Source organism: Neoarius graeffei, chromosome 15, assembly GCF_027579695.1.
Source record: "Neoarius graeffei isolate fNeoGra1 chromosome 15, fNeoGra1.pri, whole genome shotgun sequence".
Taxonomy (NCBI): Eukaryota; Metazoa; Chordata; class Actinopteri; order Siluriformes; family Ariidae; genus Neoarius; species Neoarius graeffei.
Genome location: NC_083583.1, coordinates 31612487 through 31634351, shown reverse-complemented (window position 1 = coordinate 31634351; position 21865 = coordinate 31612487). Strand labels below are relative to the sequence as shown.

General features: G+C 39.4%; 2 protein-coding genes across 4 annotated transcripts in view; one reads left to right on the top strand and one right to left on the bottom strand.

Annotated features, from left to right (window-relative positions):
• Window positions 1-7977, bottom strand: part of dynlt2b (dynein light chain Tctex-type 2B) — a 70320-nt gene extending 62343 nt beyond the window's left edge. For all 3 annotated transcript variants that reach the window (XM_060941141.1, XM_060941139.1, XM_060941140.1), the window contains exon 1: window positions 7896-7977. In XM_060941141.1, the coding sequence (XP_060797124.1) occupies window positions 7896-7954 (59 nt within the window). In that variant the 5' untranslated portion in view covers window positions 7955-7977. The remainder of the gene's footprint in view (window positions 1-7895) is intronic.
• A 2284-nt stretch (window positions 7978-10261) lies between these two features.
• LOC132898815 (uncharacterized) overlaps window positions 10262-21865 on the top strand; it is a 29898-nt gene continuing 18294 nt past the window's right edge. Inside the window, exons 1-3 of the mRNA XM_060940480.1 lie at window positions 10262-10332; window positions 18247-18594; window positions 21479-21622. Of these exons, the coding sequence (XP_060796463.1) occupies window positions 10269-10332; window positions 18247-18594; window positions 21479-21622 (556 nt within the window). The 5' untranslated portion in view covers window positions 10262-10268. The remainder of the gene's footprint in view (window positions 10333-18246; window positions 18595-21478; window positions 21623-21865) is intronic.

Sequence of the window (21865 nt, the reverse complement as noted above, 5' to 3'; positions counted from 1 at the left end):
TCAACAGCGGCCAAGAAAATGATAGTGCAGAGATGGTTGCCTTCACATTCACTGTCCATGCAGAAATGGATGGCTTATTTCTTGGATATTGTCCTACTTGAACTTTCTACAGCAAGGATAAACAAGGCAAAACGGAGAACTATTAACCTATGGAAAGATGCGGCTGAAAAGATCTCTAATATGATGAACTCTATTGAAAAGGAACCAGATAATACTTCTGTAGAGGATGATTAGACAAGGTGTGGTTTACTTTATTTTGTTTTATTTGGGTTTAGGTTTATCTTATATGTGTGGGGTTTTTTTTCCAGCAGACCGCGGGGTGGGGGGAGGGTGGTGGGGAGGGGAGTGGGGAAACCTTGTTTTGTTCATATCCTGTTTTATATGTATGTGATTAAGGAGAAAGATAATACAAAAAGACATCAATACTCTACCTGTCCTTGAGGATCTTGTAAATGCAAATGCACTACAAAGATATGTATGTGCTGAATGCCATAATTGATGTCAATAAAAAATTGATCACAAAAAAAAAACAAAAAACGGTGGAACTTCTGCAAAGCTAACTGGTCAAAATTCACGGACCTCACCGACTCACTGATGAAAGACCTCCCAGACCCTACAGGGAAATCCTACGAGACCTACAGTGCCTTTACCAACATGCTCTCGTCAGCCGCTAAGGCCTCCATTCCTAGAGGTCACCGGAAGCAGTATATCCCCTACTGGGATGAAGAATGTGAGTCAGCACCGAAAGAGTACAACGCGGCCAGCCCCGATGAGAAACCTGTAAAATGTGACCTTCTAATGCAGATTCTTGGCGAGAAGAGACGCGCCAGATGGGAGGAAACTGTGAGCTCTATTGACTTCACCCACTCAACCCGCTAAGCTTGGACTTTAATAAACCGCCTCTCTGGCCATAGCAGTAAACCAAAATTTTGTCTGGTTACTGCCAATTCCATCGCATCAGTTCTTGTTGATAACAGCAAATGGAAGTCTAAAAGCGAAGAAACTAAGGCCCACACTCATAAGGTTAATGCACAAATTAAAGATTCCACTTTCCACCTCCCTGCCTCAAGTGCGCTCTCAGGCCCCATTACATTGGAACAACTAATGGATGCTATGCTATGCCTGAGGAGCGGAAAAGCCCCTGGTGTTGACCTAGTACACACTGAGTTCCTCTTTCATTTGGGAATGTATGCTCTCGGTTGGCTATACCGATTCCTTACCAACTATCTGAAGACTCCAACTATCCCAGCTCTCTGGCGTCAGTCCAAAGTGGTTGCCATCCTGAAATCCAGGAAGCCTGCAGAAGACCCCCGGAGCGGCTTGTACTTGAAGCTGCTCCAACTCATTCCCGACATGAAGCTTATGAGATTCATCATGATTATGCTTCAAAACCACACCTTCTACATAACCTCAAGCGGCAAATGTAGTAGGAAACGGAAGCTCCGCAATGGCCTACCTCAGGGGTCTGTCCTGGTCCCTAAACTCTTCAACATCTATATAGCAGATTATCCATCTACTATATCAAGCAAGTACCTGTACGCAGATGACAGCACTATTGGCTACTCGGCCCAAACCTATGAAGAGATACAATCTACCCTGGAAGCTGAGCTTACTTCACTTTGTAGAGACCTTGCTCTCTGGCACCTCAAATTAAGTGACACAAAAACGGTATGCTCCATATATACCATTTGGCCAATCAATTGGCAAAGATGGAGCTAAAGATAAAGCTGGATGGTAAGAAGCTTAGGTTTGACCCTGTGCTGGTTTACCTTGGAGTCTCCCTGGATCGCAGTCTGACCTTCAGCCCTCACCTGAAGAGTACAGTGGAGAAGGCTTCAAAATGGGTCAACATCATCAGAAAGCTTGTCGGAGCCGAGTGGGGTGCCAAGTTCACTACCCTATGCACTTCAACCCTGGCCCTGGTTTATTCTATAGCAGAATATGCTGCCGCTGTCTGGTCGCACAGTATGCACACCAAGGCTGTTAATACAGTCCTTAATGGTGCAATGAGGCTGATTTCAGGAATGCTAAAGTCCACCCCCACGGTCATGCTACCTGTGGTGTCTGACATCCCTCCTCCCTCCATTCGACGCGACTACCAGGTGCTTAAACTGGCCGAGAAGGCTAAAGAGGGGGGCAGCCTGGTACCCCTACCTGACCCTACAGCAGCCCCGCAATGCATCCAGAGACAACACTTTGCTACTAGAGCTGCAAAGCTTCAAGAACATCTACCACTGTTGGCATCCTGGGTGGAGAACAGGTGGCAAGAGGAGTGGAGTACTCTCGACACAAGACTCCACATGTTCATCAAGACTCCCACCGCCAAGCCCAGTGGCCATCAGCTGGATCGTAAGGCCTGGGCGCAACTGAATCGTATATGCACTGGCTGTTGCAGGACTCGTGCATTTCTTTAATCCATTGGTGCATGCGATAACGATACCTGCGAATGTGCTTTGCCACAGACATTGCAGCACCTAATCCATGCCTGCCCAACCTTGCGACCCCCAAACGGCCTGGAAAGCCTAATAAAACTTGACACCGATACAGCCAAATGGCTCAAGAGCATCCCCGTTTGACAAGAGGTTAAACGAACGATGACTATGATGGTGCATTTTCACACTTGAAGTAGCTATTAAAAGATAAATTGTTAAATTGTAGCCACGAAGAGATGCACATGTTCAACAACAATACTCAAATAGGCTGTGGTATTCTAGCTAACATTGAGTGGTATTCATTGGTGTTAATGGGGGCATCCACGGCCTGAAGGAGAAGCAGTCTTTGGGCCAAAGGGTCACTGGTTTGATTCCCGGGACCGGCAGGAAAAACGTGAGGGGAGTTGAGTGAATGAACAGCACTTTCCCCACCCTTTTGCCTTGAGCAAGGCACCTAACCCTCAACTGCTCCCTGGGTGCTGTAGCATAGCTGCCCACTGCAGCTCTGGGTATGTGTGTGTGTACTCACTACTCACTTGTGTGTGCATGCATGTGTTAAATGCAAAGGAGTAATTTCACTGTGCGTAAGTGTACATGTGACAAATAAAGGCTTCTTCTTCACATAATCTTAACATATTAATGGTCCCAAAGTATGCCAAGAAAACCTTCCCCACATCATTACACTACCTCCACCAGCCTGGACTGGGCAGGTTAGGTCCATGGATTCATGTTGTTGGCACCAAATTCTGACCCTACCATCCGTGTGCTTCAGCAGAAATCAAGATTCATCAGACCAGGCTATGTTTTTCCAGTCTTCAACAGTCTAGTTTTGGTGAGCCTGTTCCCACCGCAGCCTCAGCTTTCTGTTCTTGGCTGACAGAAATGGACGCCAATGGGGTCTTCTGCTGTTGTAGCACATTAAGCCTCGAAATTCATCATATTGTGCATTCTGAGATGCTTTTCTGCTCACCACAATTATACAGAGTGGTTATCTGAGTTACTGTAACCTTTCTGTCACTTCAAATCAATCTAGCCATTCTCCCATCACATCTCTAAATTCACAAGGTGTTTCTATCCAGAGAACTGCCCTTCACTGGATGTTTTTGTTTTTTCTTTATTGCACCATTTTTGAGAGTAAATTCTAGAGACTGTTGTGTGTGAAAATCCAAGGAGATCAGTAGTTATAGAAATACTCAAACCAGTCTGTCTGGTACCAGTAACCATGCCATGATCAAAATCACTGAGATCATATTTTCCCCCATTCTGATGGTTGATGTGAACATTACTGAAAAATGCTGGCTGTACCTGCATAATTTTATGCTGCCACATGATTGGCTGATTAGATAACTGCATGTGAGAGGAGTATGTTAGATAAGCTAATGTCAATCATGGACAACACCTCTCACCCCTACACAAGACTGTAGGCGCTCTGAGCAGCTCCTTCAGTAGCAGACTGCTGCACCCACGGTGCAAGAAGGAATGCTACTGCAGGTCTTTCATCCCAACTGTGGCCAGACTTTTCAGTGACAGTCTCATATAATGTAGCACTGTTTCTCTATGTCACCATCACCTTTTTGTCACTTTGTCACTTTATTTACATCTCATTGCCATCACCTACTTGTGCTGTGCAACAGTATTACTATTTGGTACAATATCCTTTTCATTTGCAAGTATTTTCTTATTCATGTCTCACTCTCATAATTGTTGTGTACAATTATGTTCATAGCCTGTGGGGGGGGGGGGGGGGGGGGGGGGGGTTGGTCATTTTACTGGTTACTTTATACACACATTCCATCCTCATTATTTATGTTATGCTCTGCAATAACATTCACTCCCTGGTGCAATATTTCTATTTCAGTTGCCAGTATTTTATTAGTGCAATATTGCTACTTTAGGTGAAGTACTACTCTTACTTAAGTTCCATTCTTATTTTACAGGGCTTGACATTAACTTTTAAACCCAATTGCCCTGGAGGACAAGTGGGGGTAAATTTCCACTTGCCCCCTATTTTGCAAGTACTTTTTTTTTAAGGGAAACCATAGAATAGTTGTGAATTGCAACATAAAATGAAGATCACACACTGAGTTGAAGTTTGGTTATCAATTAAGTTTATTATTAAGTTTGGTTATTGGTTACTGTTTACTTGTAATGGACAATAACAATTTTATCCAAAATAGTTTTTCCTGCCTTAGTCGATTTATTTCCATTTCACATGCATGCAGCTGTAGGTTCATTACTCGATAATGCAGAACTCATAAAATAGAAATCTATAACAAAGTTTGTATGAAGAAAACAATAGGGTGCCAAGACTTTTGAACAGTACTGTGTTTGAGAATATTTATATATCGGGGGTTTTTTTAAGATATTTTTTGGGCTTTTTTCACCTTTATTGGATAGGACAGTGTAGAGACAGGAAATGAGCAGGAGAGGGACAGGGAGGGATCGGGAAATGACCTCGGGTCGGAATCAAACCCAGGTCCCCGGATTTATGGTGTGACGCCTTATCCACCTGAGCCACGACACCCCCATCGTTTTTTTTATTATATCATTCACCTCTAGGTTTTAAAAAAAATTGTGCTGCATCATGACAGACAGAATAATAGTTGAATTTAAAATTATTGTTTAGTATGTTGGTTGTGGGTGTTTTATACAGACCTGGCAACCTGTAACTGAATGAGTGCAGTTAGTCTAGACACAGCACTTTTTTTTGTTTGTTTTTTAAATAAACCTAGAGGTGGATGATATAACAAAAAAAAAAGATATATATGTAAATATTTTGCAAAGGACGGTGTTCCTCTGATAACAGAAACAGAGCTCCAGCTCTCTCTGCTCTTAATCTGTTCTGTTCTTTCAGGATTTATCACGCATGTCACTCCTTGTTGAGTTTTTTATGCCCGAGTTGTTTGAAACTAATCTGGGTTTTCTGTGTCAAATAAGGAAGCGGCTTCACCTTTAAAACAATCAAACACTTTCATGAAGGCGCTAACTCGAATGCGAGCAGAAAAAAAATAAAACGAGATTCTTAAGCAAACTCTTCCATCCTCACTTCCGAATTTCTGTTTTTGTAAAATACATTTTAAATACAATCATGAATTTCTCTGGAGTTTTCAGGCTGAGCTCCTCTTTTCATATTCTTTAACCACTCATTTCCTCGTTGTTCTTGAAGCATTTGCTTCTATTTGTTAACATTTTTCTTGATAGCAGGGAGACGGTAATGCCTTTTATCTATTTCTCTGTTTGAACAAGCAAAAACAGCGCATAAATTAACCATATTGAAGACAGATTAAGCCTTGCTTGCATGAAAGACGGTGTCTGTCTGACCCTAGCTGTAATTATCACGTGATGCGTGACGTCATGCACAAGGGGTCTATAAACAGTACGCATACCATACTACAACAGTGGAGGTATATAAAATAACTTGCAAAGCAGTAAATGAAACCAAGACTAAGAAAACAGCCAAGACAGAATGACAGATACGTAGTAAGGGACACTTTTAGGAACTGAAATAAAAGATGAAAAAGCCTAATTTTTGTGGTGCTAGTTTGTAATATATGCTCATTCCAACTTGCCTGGTTGGGCATGTCAGGGACATATCCCACTTGCCCGAATGCATGTTTCACTTGCCCTGGGCAATCGGGCAGTGTTTAATGTTGAGCCCTGTTTTGTTGTGTACATTATATACATGGCCCCTGTTTTTACTTTTTTCTTTTTACATAGATAGTATATACATTTTTTTTCCTATTGTTTTTTTATATACGTTTATTGCACTCTATTTTTGTTACTGTCTATCTCTGACTCTTTTCTATCTGTGAGCTGCTGGAACATGTACATTTCCCCACCGAAGGATGAATAAAGTTTATCTTATCTCATCTCATGAACGAGTAGGAGTTGTTTTCCCGAACAGTGTTGCCAGATTGGGCGGTTTCCTGCCCAATTGAGCAGTTTTGAATTCTGCTTTGCAGGCAAAAAATGGCTTGGGCTGGTTGACAAAAATTGGGCAGGTTTGACGTTAGTTCGGCAGGTTTTTATCAGATGTTTATAAATATTTTGCACCAATGTTCTGTGTAAGAATGCAGCCAGAGACACTTATATAGCCTTAGAAGGACTTTGATGCAGCACATTCAATGTACTATCTACATCCACTAGTCTACATCCAAACTAATCCATATTAAACTAAGTCGAATGATGTTCTTGAATATGCGAAGGAAATCAGGAAAAACAGCTATCTTTGGTCAACTGAGGCAAGTCATAGACCTAGTTTACCCAGTACCCCTTAGGTATTTTAAACAACCAAAATCGAGCATTGGCCTAAATTAATCATTAACAATAAACATTAATCTCATTAAGTATTATTTAAACAAAAAAATGTCGATGTAACTGTAAGACTAATATGAATGTGTGTAATGTAGTGCAGAAACTGAACTCAAACTAAATAAGTAAATAAGAATGACCCAATCCATTCTCCATTTTCTCTTCTCATGTTACATTCAGCCATGCATCATAGCCTAACTTTTTTTTTAATTGAAGTATATAAAACAGGTACAATCTAATAAATCCACAAAAATCAGGATAACAGATGAAGAAAATACATGGATGTAGACAAAAATAAATTAAGCAGAATAACTAGGCATATAAAATTAATAAAACAAACAGGATAAATAAAAAGATAAATAAAAGACAAATAAAAAATAAATAACCTCAGCAATGCAGATGTTAGATATGCATCGTAGACTAACATAGCCTACATATATTATGCGTGTGCGTCACCTACTGGTGCATGTAGGATTCAGAACACGGAAGATGATTGCAAAGTTATAATCTGATTCAACCACATGGAGCCGAGTACCAGACAGCAGATTTTTCACCTCCAGCACTGACGGTCTCATGTTGCCATTTAGAAGTTGTTTGCATTGTTGTTCGATTTACAAATAGTATACTGCTCTTTAGTTGCATCTTTTTACTTTACAAGATAGGGATCAAGTACATTTTACATTTTGGGCTGTTTTAAGTGCATTTTGGCGGGTTTTGAACATATTTTCGGCTGGAAAACGTCAGCAGTATCTGGCAATACCGGTTCCGAAATAGACCCGTTTTACCCTCCTTGACAACCGTCGTCAAGGACGTCAAGTGCTTCATAAAATCATTCTCTTGAATTATTTTGTGACGTCACGTGCTTGTGCTTCTGCAACTTACGTCACAAAATAATTAAACACAATGATTTAATAAAATCAATCAATAAATAAATGTGCTCTGCGCCCCCGCCCCGATCGCACTTATTACCGTTAGCATTAGATTATTCCAGTTTAGCCTCTAAGCTAAAAGTAGTTATCAAATGCTAATTAAAGACTCCACGAAGAAGACGGTGAAATATACAGTAACAGTTCCGTGTTCTCTTCAGAGCTGAAGAATTTCTTCATTAAATGCAGCTAGAAATAAATAACAATAATAATGTCTGTGTCTTACCTGTGTTCATAACTCGGTCTGATGAGAAAAGTGTTGGTACCCTGCTCGACGTCCATCATTTTTACATCTGGAACACGTACACACTGCCGTTACTATAGCAACTGCAAGACTTTCACTTCCGGGGTCCTGGCCGAAGCGGAAGTGAATTCCTTACCTTCGTTCATTACAGTTATATTTATCACTTTAAAAGTTATTCGAGTTATCGAGATTTTATAAAATACAATATAATTGATCTTTTATATTTCTAAATTATGCAGTCATTAAGTAATCAATCTTAGTATTATTTTATACTGTATGTATTTTGCATGTGCTATTGTAGACTATGCGTTTATTTGTTAGTGGGTGTATTTATTTATTTGTGTATTTTTCATTTATCCAATTATTGATTTATGTAGACAGTGTCTCTGTGAATTATTAGGGCAAAAGTACTGTCAGATATTAAAATGGAGTCGTTATGACAGAATGCTTAATTTAGAATTGTACCGAATTAATTAAAATAATTAATAACGCAAAAGTGACAGTGATTTAGGTTAGATTTATTGAGACGTGTGAAATTAATTTTATATAAACTGTATAACTCTCTGCCTGCTGATGTAAGAGAATTCTTGAAGCAGTTAAAAAGGAAAATTCTCCTCACACACACACAGCAGGGGTTCTTGTGGTTTTACTGTAATGTAGGGAGCTGCTGTTTCTATTGTGCTTACCACAAGACCACCAGAATCTCTCTCACACACACACACACACACAGAGAGAGACTGGTGGTCTTGTGGTGAGCACAATAGAAACAGGAGCCCCCCCCCCCCCCCCCCCCCCCCCCCCACACACACACACACACACATTACAGTGAAATCACAAGAACACCTGCTCTCTCTCTCCCACTCACTCAGACACACACACACACACACACACAGAGAGAGAGAGAGAGAGAGAGAGAGAGAGAGAATTGTAAAAGATAGAAAAATGATCTTGCTATTTTAGAAAGTTGAAGGCCACTAATGTGAGAGAATAAGAGATTATTAAGAGATTTAAGATAATTAAGAAAATAAACACCAGTGGAAAATAATCTGTGTGTGTGTGAGAAAGAGAGATTCTGGTGGTCTTGTGGTGAGCACAATAGAAACAGGAGCCCCCTACATTACAGTAAAACCACAAGAACCCCTGCGTGCTCTCTCTCTCACACACACACACACACACACACAGAATTGTAAAAGAGAAATTTTCTATCTTGCTATTTTAGAAAGTTGAAGGCCACTAATGTGAGAGAATAAGAGATTATTAAGAGAATAAAGATCATTAAGAGAATAAACACCAGTGGAAAAATCTCTCTCTCTCTCTCTCTCTCTCTCTCTCTCTCTCTTTCTCTCTCTGTGTGTGCGTGTGCTTGCGTGTGTATGTGTGAGTGAGTGTGTGTGTTTCAGGAATGAAATAAGTGGCAAAACACCTTTTCTCTATGAGTCACTCAATAATCAGACGTACTTAGGCCATATGAAAAAGTTTCAGTTTAATTATGTTCTGTGATGTGGAAATTTATCACACTTTTAAAACTAGGTTTAATGTCATTAGATTCTATTGTCGAATTGCATTAATAAATAGCACACTGGTTCATGTTCTTACACATATTCTATTCAATTATGTTTGGGGGGGGGGGGGGTTATATGTTTGTTTTTTGTCAATTGGGTGAAGCAGAATCTACTTGCGTTGTAAGAAGTTCCTAAAATCTAAATATTTCTTTGTGAGTTTTTGTCTCTGAATGTTTTCGCAGATTTACAAATGTAGAAAAATGACATATTGTATAGCCATCCATCCATCCATCCATCCATCCATCCATCCATCCATCCATCCATTATCTGTAACCACTTATCCTGTGCAGGATCGTGGGCAAGCTGGAGCCTATGCCAAAATATTGTATATTTCAGTGTAAATGTGCTGAAAAACCCAATTACTGTGCTACAATCCAAGTGTCTTCGGCAGATTTCTTTAAACATTTCAAGCGCACAAATAACTTGGTACTTGCTAAAATCAGATCAGAATCATGGCTTTCACACAAAAAATATCATAGCTCAGAGATCACAGTTAGATATAAAGACAGAGCCACATTAAACTCTGTAACATAACAATATCTTAAACATTATCATTTGAAAATGAACAAAAGCTCTCTATAAAGCAGTGAAACTTTCAGAAGGTTTAGTTTGTGATGAAAATGTTTCATGTAGAAAAAGTGCAGAAAAAGAGCACTTCAAATAACTGTGTGTGTGTGTGTGTGTGTGTGTGAGAGAGAGAGAGAGAGAGAGAGAGAGAGAGCATGTAAACAGCACACAGGAAAAGGCAGCAGACGTACGCCGCCTCTCTCATTCCGTGTCTCGTCTCAGCACCATGTTCCAGCTGCTGAAGAAGTGTCTAGTTTTCTTGCTTTTCTACCTCTACTGTGTTCAACAAGGTGAGTGTGTTTCTGTCATTCACTCATTATCACCTGTTTAACTTTGTGTGTGGATTCACTCTGACTGCTTTAGTACAATTAAACACCCAACTGTGAACTTGAATATTGTGTAGTTGTAGTTTTGTGTGTGTGTGTGTGTGTGTGTGTGTGTGTGTGTGTGTGTGTGTGTGTGTGTGTGTGTGTTGTACTTTCCTTTTGATCATGGAAACTTATGAAAGTGCCATAGTGTGCTGTATCGTCACTAACACAACATTTAGCTTTTTATTCATGTGATATAACTTCATTTTATCTCTCTATACTGTATCATACCTCTCTCTCTCTCTCTCTCTCACACACACACACACACACACACACACACACACACACACACACACACACATTATTAGAATTCTAAACTACAGTTGATGATAGATAGATAGATAGATAGATAGATAGATAGATAGATAGATAGATAGATAGATAGATAGATAGATAGATAGATAGATAGATAGATAGATAGATCATCTTATTTATCCTAGAGGGAAATTCACATTTTACAGCAGCACAGACAGTTAGAAAGTACATTAAAAGTAATTCAACATTATAAATGAAATAAAATAAGAATAAATCTATCAAAAATATTGTAAATATACAAAAGGAATACAGCCTAAGAGTGTGATGTGGTAGTACAGTGGGCTGTAAACAGTAGGCTTGAGGGGAATTCAAATGGCAGTGCAGTACAAATATTGTCAACACTATAAACATTTTAAACAGTGATAAAGTGAATAGGGACAGGAAGGAGGTACAAACAGAGATATACTAATATATACTAGCATTTAGGATATTCTAAGTTAGAATTTGATGCCTGCAAGACACCCAAAAAAAGTTGGGACAGAGGCATTATTACCATTGTATTACATCACCTTTCATTTTAATAACACTTTGTACAACCCCGATTCCAAAAAAGTTGGGACAAAGTACAAATTGTAAATAAAAACGGAATGCAATGATGTGGAAGTTTCAAAATTCCATATTTTATTCAGAATAGAACATAGATGACATATCAAATGTTTAAACTGAGAAAATGTATCATTTAAAGAGAAAAATTAGGTGATTTTAAATTTCATGACAACAACACATCTCAAAAAAGTTGGGACAAGGCCATGTTTACCACTGTGAGACATCCCCTTTTCTCTTTACAACAGTCTGTAAACGTCTGGGAACTGAGGAGACAAGTTGCTCAAGTTTAGGGATAGGAATGTTAACCCATTCTTGTCTAACGTAGGATTCTAGTTGCTCAACTGTCTTAGGTCTTTTTTGTCGTGTCTTCCGTTTTATGATGCGCCAAATGTTTTCTATGGGTGAAAGATCTGGACTGCAGGCTGGCCAGTTCAGTACCCGGACCCTTCTTCTACGCAGCCATGATGCTGTAACTGATGCAGTATGTGGTTTGGCATTGTCTCATCACATCTCATCTCATCTCATCTCATCTCATCTCATCTCATCTCATTATCTCTAGCCGCTTTATCCTGTTCTACAGGGTCGCAGGCAAGCTGGAGCCTATCCCAGCTGACTACGGGCGAAAGGCGGGGTACACCCTGGACAAGTCGCCAGGTCATCACAGGGCTGACACATAGACACAGACAACCATTCACACTCACATTCACACCTACGGTCAATTTAGAGTCACCAGTTAACCTAACCTGCATGTCTTTGGACTGTGGGGGAAACCGGAGCACCCGGAGGAAACCCACGCGGACACGGGGAGAACATGCAAACTCCGCACAGAAAGGCCCTCGTCGGCCACGGGGCTCGAACCCGGACCTTCTTGCTGTGAGGCGACAGCGCTAACCACTACACCACCGTGGGTTTGGCATTGTCATGTTGGAAAATGCAAGGTCTTCCCTGAAAGAGACGTCATCTGGATGGGAGCATATGTTGCTCTATAACCTGGATATACCTTTCAGCATTGATGGTGTCTTTCCAGATGTGTAAGCTGCCCATGCCACACGCACTAATGCAACCCCATACCATCAGAGACGCAGGCTTCTGAACTGAGCGCTGATAACAACTTGGGTCGTCCTTCTCCTCTTTAGTCCGAATGACACGGCGTCCCTGATTTCCATAAAGAACTTCAAATTTTGATTTGTCTGACCACAGAACAGTTTTCCACTTTGCCACAGTCCATTTTAAATGAGCCTTGGCCCAGAGAAGACGTCTGCGCTTCTGGATCATGTTTAGATACGGCTTCTTCTTTGAACTATAGAGTTTTAGCTGGCAATGGCGGATGGCACGGTGAATTGTGTTCACAGATAATGTTCTCTGGAAATATTCCTGAGCCCATTTTGTGATTTCCAATACAGAAGCATGCACTGAAAAAAAAAAGTCATTGAATTTACTTAATTTTAATGCGTACATCGGTCCCACACAATCCAATTGTGTAAGCTTAAAGTGATTTCATCCCCTTAATGTTATTGTGTAAGGTTAAAGTTATTTTAAGCTTAAACAATTGGATTGTGTAATTGGATTTTGAAATATACAGTGGTGCTTGAAAGTTTGTGAACCCTTTAGAATTTTCTATATTTCTGCATAAATATGATCTAAAACATCATCAGATTTTCACACAAGTCCTAAAAGTAGATAAAGAGAACCCAGTTAAACAAATGAGACAAAAATATTATACTCGGTCATTTATTTATTGAGGAAAATGATCCAATATTGCATATCTGTGAGTGGCAAAAATATGTGAACCTTCGCTTTCAGTATCTGGTATGACCCCCTTGTGCAGGAATAACTGCAACTAAACGTTTCCTGTAACTGTTGATCAGTCCTGCACACCGGCTTGGAGGAATGTTAGCCCATTCCTCCGTACAGAACAGCTTCAACTCTGGGATGTTGGTGGGTTTCTTCACATGAACTGCTTGCTTCAGGTCCTTCCACAACATTTCGATTGGATTAAGGTCAGGACTTTGACTTGGCCATTCCAGAACATTAACTTTATTCTTCTTTAACCATTCTTTGGTAGAATGACTTGTGTGCTTAGGGTCGTTGTCTTGCTGCATGACCCACCTTCTCTTGAGATTCAGTTCATGGCCAGATGTCCTGACATTTTCCTTTAGAATTTGCTGGTATAATTCAGAATTCATTGTTCCATCAATGATGGCAAGCCGTCCTGGCCCAGATGCAGCAAAACAGGCCCAAACCATGATACTCTGACCACCATGTTTCACAGATGGGATAAGGTTCTTATGCTGGAATGCAGTGTTTTCCTTTCTCCAAACAGAACGCTTCTCATTTAAACCAAAAAGTTCTATTTTGGTCTCATCCGTCCACAAAACATTTTTCCAATAGCCTTCTGGCTTGTCCACGTGATCTTTAGCAGACTGCAGACGAGCAGCAATGTTCTTTTTGGAGAGCAGTGGCTTTCTCCTTGAAACCCTGCCATGCACACCATTGTTGTTCAGTGTTCTCCTGATGGTGGACTCATGAACATTAACATTAGCCAATGTGAGAGAGGCCTTCAGTTGCTTAGAAGTTACCCTGGGGTCCTTTGTGACCTCACTGACTATTACACGCCTTGCTCTTGGAGTGATCTTTGTTGGTCAACCACTCCTAGGGAGGGTAACAATGGTCTTGAATTTCCTCCATTTGTACACAATCTGTCTGACTGTTGATTGGTGGAGTCCAAACTCTTTAGAGATGGTTTTGTAACTTTTTCCAGCCTGATGAGCATCAACAACGCGTTTTCTGAGGTCCTCAGAAATCTCCTTTGTTCGTGCCACGATACACTTCCACAAACATGTGTTGTGAAGATCAGACTTTGATAGATCCCTGTTCTTTAAATAAAACAGGGTGCCCACTCACACCTGATTGTCATCCCATTGATTGAAAACACCTGACTCTAATTTCACCTTCAAATTAACTGCAAATCCTAGAGGTTCACATACTTTTGTCACTCACAGATATGTAATATTGGATCATTTTCCTCAATAAATAATTGAACGAGTATAATATTTTTGTCTCATTTGTTTAACTGGGTTCTCTTTATCTACTTTTAGGACTTGTGTGACAATCTGCTGAATGTTTAGGTCATATTTATGCAGAAATATAGAAAATTCTAGAGGGTTCACAAACTTTCAAGCACCACTGTATATACTAGTGCATCTCAAAAAATTAGAATACCATGAAAAAGTTACTTTTTTTCATAATTTAATTCAAAAAGGTAAACTTTCATATATTCTATATTCATTACATGTAAAGTGAAATATTTAAAGCCTTTTTTGTTTTAATTTTGATGATTATGGCTTATAGCTCATGAAAATCAGAAATCCAGTATCTCAAATTATTAGAATATTCCCTAAGATCAACCAAAAAAAGGATTTACAATACAGAAATGTCCAACTTCTGAAAAGTATATTCATTTATACACTCAATACTTGGTTGGGGCTCCTTTACCATGAATTACTGTATCAGTGCGGTGTGGCATGGAGGTGATCAGTCTGTGGCACTGCTGAGGTGTTATTGAAGCCCAGATTGCTTTGATAGTGGCCTTCAGCGTATCTGTATTTTTGGGTCGGGTGTTTCTCATCTTCCTCTTGACAATACCCCATAAATTCTCTATGGGGTTCAGGTCAGGCAAGTTGGCTGGCCAATCAAACACAGTAATATCATGGTCAGCAAACCATTTGGTAGTAGTTTTGGCACTGTGGGTAGGTGCTAAGTCCTGCTGGAAAAGGAAATCAGCATCTCCAAAAATCTCGTCAGCAGATGGAAGCATGAAGTGCTCTAAAATCTCCTGGTAGATGGCTGTGTTGACTTTGGACTTGATGAAATACAGTGGACCAACACCAGCAGATGACATGGCACCCCAAATCATCACAGACTGTGGAAACTTCGCACTGGGCTTCAAACACCTTGGATTCTGTGCCTCTCCACTCTTCCTCCAGACTCTAGAACCGTGATTTCCAAATGAAATGCAAAATGTACTTTCATCTGAAAAGAGGACTTTGGACCACTGAGCAACAGTCCATTTCTTTCTCTCCTTAGCCCAGAAAAGACACTTCTGACATTGTCTCTGGCTCAGGAGTAGCTTGATATTAGGAATGCGAAAGTTGTATCCCCTTTCTTGAAGATGTCTGTTCGTGATGGGTCTTGATACACTGACACCAGCCTCAGTCCACTCCTTGTGAAGCTCTCCCAAGTTCTTGAATCAACTTTTCTTGACAATCCTCTCAAGACTGCGGCCATCCCTGTTGCTTGTGTGCTTTTTCCAGCCACCCTTTTCAGCAATGACCTTTTGTGGCTTATCCTCCTTGTGGAGGCCATCAGTGATCATCTTCTGGACAACAGTCAAGTCAGCAGTCTTCCCCATGATTGTGATTGTGTGTACTGAACTAGACCGAGAGATACACTGTGTTCATACTGTTTTACTCAAACTCGAAATGAAATATTCTAATATTTTGAGATGGGTTTTTTTAATGTTTTTGTACTGTATGCCATACTGATTAAAATTAAAATAGAAAAATGCTTGAAACATTTTAGTTTATGTGTAATGAGTCTATATATAACATTTTCACTTTCTTAAATAACTGATGGAAAATATTGAACTTTTTCACAATATTCTAATTTTTTGAGATGCACTAGTATGTATCACGGGTGATTGCTCTAAGACAACGAGGGAGGTTCAGCCTCCTCTAAAAATGACGAACATTGTGTAGGATGAATTGCGCTAGGCTTATGTTATAGCCGACCTTATAACATTGCTATTTCAGATCCAGAATCATATAAATATATGTGCTCAACCCAACTACAGTGCGAAATCATTCCCTTATAACTTTAATGTGTGCGTGAGTTTTTCCCCCTCGTGACAGCGCGATGCAGCGCAGCCTCAGTGGACTTCAATGGCATTTGGGAGCTCTGCGCTTTTCAATCTCAAAATGCAAGACGGTTATTGGACAAATACTGTGAAAATGCCCGCCCACGGAGTCTCACGGACTCCCAGCCTCAGTGGACTTCAATGGCATTTGGGAGCTCTGCGCTTTTCAATATCAAAATGCAAGTCGGTTATTGGACAAATACTGCGAAAATGCTCGCCCACGGACTCCGAGCCTCCATGGGAGGGACATGGCAGTTTCCGCGAGGAGACTGGTGATTGGTGAAAGCGGCTGGATATTTTCTTTGATTGACAGCTCGTTTCAACTCTAAACAGGCAGCGGTGAATTTCAGTTCAGTCCCATGCGGATTCGCTAGTGGTGTGGTGTATTGTAAGAGATCAGCTTACATTTCGATTTCATTCATTACATACGGTTTCTACCAGCTTTTTTAGTTTGTATATATTTTCATTGTAAATAAAGTGTAAATATAGTGTTGTCAAGTTTGCTATCTTAGTTCCAGAAATTTCGTTTATTTGAGTGACTGAACTTGAACTTGAGGGGGCTAGTCAGCTAGCAAGAAAGCTGCGCACGGATGCCAAGCATTGCTGATTTAATTTTGGCGAAGCCATTTGCCAGTCTTCCTTTCGAGGAAAAAATTAAAATTAAAGAGCAGGGTAGAGCAACGCCTCAAATTGACTTGGTGAAAAAGGTAGGGAATAATACTCGTTCCTTTCAGCTCTCCTGGTACAAGAAAGTGAATTGGCTAACAGCAAGTGACCCACATCAACAACAGTAAATAGGCTACTTTAGTAATAAGTCATGGATGGACCAAAAATATAGAATCTATTTAAAATGTTTATGCTGAGTATATTATATTGGAATATATATTTTTCTGGATATGAATTAAACACAGCTACAATTTGGAAAACATTTTTAAACAAAAACACAGCCGAGAACATTTCACACTACAGACCTGGATTAAAAGTGAAGGGTTATCAAAATTGTCAATAAAACATTTCTCAGTCAAAATAAGTAAAATATAGGGAAAGTGTCATTGAATGAAATGTGTGGCACCCAGCTCTACTGCTGAGGTTCCTGACAAAGAGCTGCTTTCAATAATGATCAATTTTTAAACAACATGCCACAATTTTAAAATATAAAATGTTAAAATATACCCCTCCCCCCAACACCACCATCATGTATATTGGACAGTAGGCTAATGGGCCAAAAGAACCTGTTATTTCACAGTTTGTGACCCTGCCAACAATCAGCCAGCTCAGAGGCAAGAGTATGAGCAAAATTTGTTTTTTCTTTTAAAATCTGGAAATATCATAACCAACCAGCCTCCCCTGTTTGAAAGACTACCAGCCGCCACTGGTATGTATATATGTGTGTGTGTGTGTGTGTGCACATGTGGCAAGCCAAAGAGGAATTATTTATTGATATATACATATACTCTGATATATATATATATATATATATATATATATATATATATATATCATTAAATAGTGTGATTATAGTGATTGTGTAATTTTAATATGTGTGATTATATTGTGAGACGTGTTCTGTGATCTGATCTCAACACATATCCAAATTTGATGTGTGATTTGTGTGATTTTTGTGACCAAAAAAAAAAATCGGGAAGAAAACTGTAGTGTAACACCCGCTGTAATCACAAGTGAGATTTCAGCCTCAGCGATGGCTTGGACTAATTATTACTTTATGATTATAGTGTGTGTGTGTGTGTGAGTGTGTGAGAGAGAGAGAGAGAGAGAGAGAGAGAGATTATAGTGAGTCTGTGATTATGAGTGTGTTGTTTCGTGAGCGTATAGCAAGTGTGATGATAGCCATGAGTGAGAGTTTACACTCAAAGATGGCTTGCACAATTTATAACTGGCCATCATGAGACCAAGTTAGTGAAACAATAAAATATCATAACTGCTTTGATAGATACTTGTATTTTTTATTAAATTAATGCACAATTTAACGTTTGGATGTAAATGTGCTTTCATATGCTCATAGCTGTGGTTATTAAATCTGTTGATTTGTTTGTTTGTAGTTGGCTGTGATGATGTTCACTATGTGAATGGAATAGCAGGACAGAATGTCACAGTAACATTCATGCTGAAGAACCCAATTGAAAAAAACAAGCCGTTGAACATGTACCGAGACGGACACAAGATTCGCACTCTCAACATATCCAACAGATGCATTTCATCAGAAAACTCCACACTGTCTACTGTCTGCATCGACAACGTGTCCCAAAAGAGTATCACTCTGACCTTCACACCTCTCGTACACAGTGGAAAGTATTACCTTGCTGTGCTTAATAAAGACAGGATTGACGAAACCAACACAGTGAACTTGACTGTCCACGCTGCTGTGTACACAACAGCATACACCACAGGTACACACACAGTACTTGTCCAGAGACAGAAAGCTGGCAGAAAGCAATAACATCCAAGCACTCACTAACCAAGTTTACCAGCACTCTGTCACCAACACAAAAGCATGAACTAGTTTTTCTGCATCATGTTTTGAGATAAAAGAAAGTCTACCCTTGTAATTTTATTTATTTACATAAGCTTCAAATGAGAGACCAGAGTCAATAATCACACCAAGGTCTTCCACTGATGCACATGAGGAAACAAAGGTTATCCAGAGTTACAATGTCAGAAAGCTTACCACGATATGTATGTGTCTTTCTGTCTGTGTGATAAATATATATTTCCCTGAGGGAACCCTCCCAAAGGGATCAATAAAGTTTTATCTAATCTAATCTAATATATATATATATATATATATATATATTCTATCCACATTCACTGGATATGAGCAATCACGTGCTCTAATTGGCTACTATACTACGAGGATATCAGCTCATATACCATGAGTAGAGAAAAACAAAATGGCAGAACATGTTGCTGAACCAACCGAGGACGAAATAAAAACTCTACTCAAAAACAAAACCCCAAATATTGTCATCAAGTATTTAAAAGAAACAGAAATAGCTCAAAGAATATAGTCCCCCCACCACCACCACCAAATCTCCTGTTCCATATTCCAGCCAAGTCAGTGGTGGTAATGCACCTTTAAGTTGGTTTGCCAACCGCCAAAAAGCCCTAAAGTAGAAGAAGAAAAAAAACAAAAGAGCAACAAAATATGGAATGAAATTATTTGATGGTAAGAACATATCTTTTTTATTTTTCAAGAATTATTATTATAGCATTTTTCACAAATTGCTGCTGTCATTTCGTCGGTTTGTTTACATTCTCAGCGGAAATGATTTTATCTGACGTTTTGTATACAATTTTTATTTACAGCATTTACAAAAAATAAAAATGCTCTGTTTCTCAAAATCCAGTGAATGTGGATAGAACAAAACAGTTATTCCACTCAATCTTCTCGTGCTTGGTTTATAGCCAATGAGGTGCATGTACGACTCGATTTCATGGAATAACTGATAAATATATTCTATCCACATTCACTGGATATGAGCAATCGCATGCTCTGATTGGCTACTCTACTACGAGGATATCAGTTCATATACCGTGACTAGGGAAAAACAAAATGGCGGAGCATGTTACTGAACCAGTGGAGGATGAAATAAAAATTCTTCTCAAAACAAAACCCCAAAAATTATTAAGTATTTAAAAGAAACAGAAATAGCTCAAAGAATATTGTTTTTTGTTTGTTTTTTCCCTAATAGCTCCTGTTCCACACTCCAGCCCAGTTGGTGGCAGTAATGCACCTTTAAGTTGGTTTGCCACCCGCCAAAAAACCTTAAAGAAGAAGAAAACCCCCAAAAATATATTTTAAAAAAAGCAACAAAATATGGAATAAAAGTATTTGATGGTTAGAACATGTCTTTTTTTTATTTTTCAAGAATTATTATTGTAGCATTTTTCACAGATTGCTCCTGTCATTTCACTGGTTTATTTACATTCTAAGCGGAAATGATTTTGTCAGACATTTTGTGTAAAATTTTTATTTATCAAATTTGCAAAGAATAAAAATGCTCTGTTTCTCAAAATCCAGTGAATGTGGATAGAATAAAACAGTTATTCCACTCAATCTTGTCGTACATGGCTTCAGCTCATGTATGACTCAATTTCGTGGAATAACTGTTATTTATATATAATACACACATAATTATGTGTGTGTGTATGTATGTATATATATATATATATATATATATATATATATATATATATATTAGTGCTGTCAAAAATGTCGCCTTATTATCGCGTTAACTTGACTCAATTTTAATGGCGATAATTTTTTTATTGCGAGATTAACGCTCTGTGACATGATGTAGGTTTTTCATAAGCTTTTGAAACTGCCAGGAACTTGGAACAGAGACTTTGCTTAGAAAAACGATAGCAGCTAGACTGTAATGCCACGCCCCGCACAGCCAGAGTCCTCTGCCCTCCCCCCAAAGAACCAGCGCGGGCAGGGCGCTGTGCTCGGCTTAGGTTTCGTTTTCCCAACGGTGGCTCCAGCCCAACTTTGCAGTGGCTGTGACAAGACGTGTTATGCTCTGCAATAAAAAAAAAAAAAACATTGGTACAACCAGTGTTTGAACTATGCCAATATTTTCGGGGGGTCCCTTTTTTTCCCTTGGGTGTGTGTGTGTGTGTGTGTGTACTTGCGCTTGTCTCAGAGCGCGGATCTCCATCGCGCGCTCTGAGACAAGCGCGCGCTCCACCGCGGATCTCCATCGCGCGGATCTCCACTGTTGGCACACTTCCTTTCTACTAGTTTGTGCCCCCAACCTGGCAGCAGCAGTCGTTGTCATATCGGTTTATTTTATCTTTGATGTAAACACAACACTTCGGATATGCAAATGCTTCCCGTTACACATGATTGCTATGTCAATAAACATCATTTTGCCAATATTTTAGAGACCCCCCACCATTTCCCAAATCATGTTTTCAAGGGATCTCATGTCTGTTTCAGGGGATCTCGGATCCCCCGAGTACCCCCGTAGTTCGAACGGTGAGCAAGCCCATTCACTTTTTTATGCTGATAAGAGAATTACAATGGTTTTTCATGTGACAAAAATGTGCAATTAAATTGCGATTAATCGCGAGTTAACTATGACAGTCGCTACATTAATCGCGATTAAATATTTTAATCGCTTGACAGCACTAATATATATATATATATATATATATATATATATATATATATATATACACACACATACACAGACGGGGACACACAGAGACAGACAGTCAGACAGATATGAAGCTGAATATGCTGTTGATAGTGTTTATTTTCTGTTACAGTTGCCTCACTCAATCAGACATCTGTCCCGGTTCAACCAAAACAAAAGCCCAGCATACTGCTGCTTGTTTCAGTGCTGGTTGTTATTGCGCTGATGATGATTGTTCTGCTTGGCTCATTTTACTGGAACTACAGGAGGAAAACAGGTACAGAACTGCATCACGGTGAATAAGTATTCACCCACATTTTTTTTGTGTGTGTGTGTGTGTGTGTGTGTTCTAGCCTGGAACTGAAATGGAATTAACTTGATCTTTATGTCATGAACTTTGCTGAAACATTGCTGTGTATAATCAGCATAGCACTGATAGTTAAATTTTTACAAATAATTTTAATATAGGTACCATATATAGAGAAAAGAACATTTGGACTAGAACCTCGTGGAACACAAA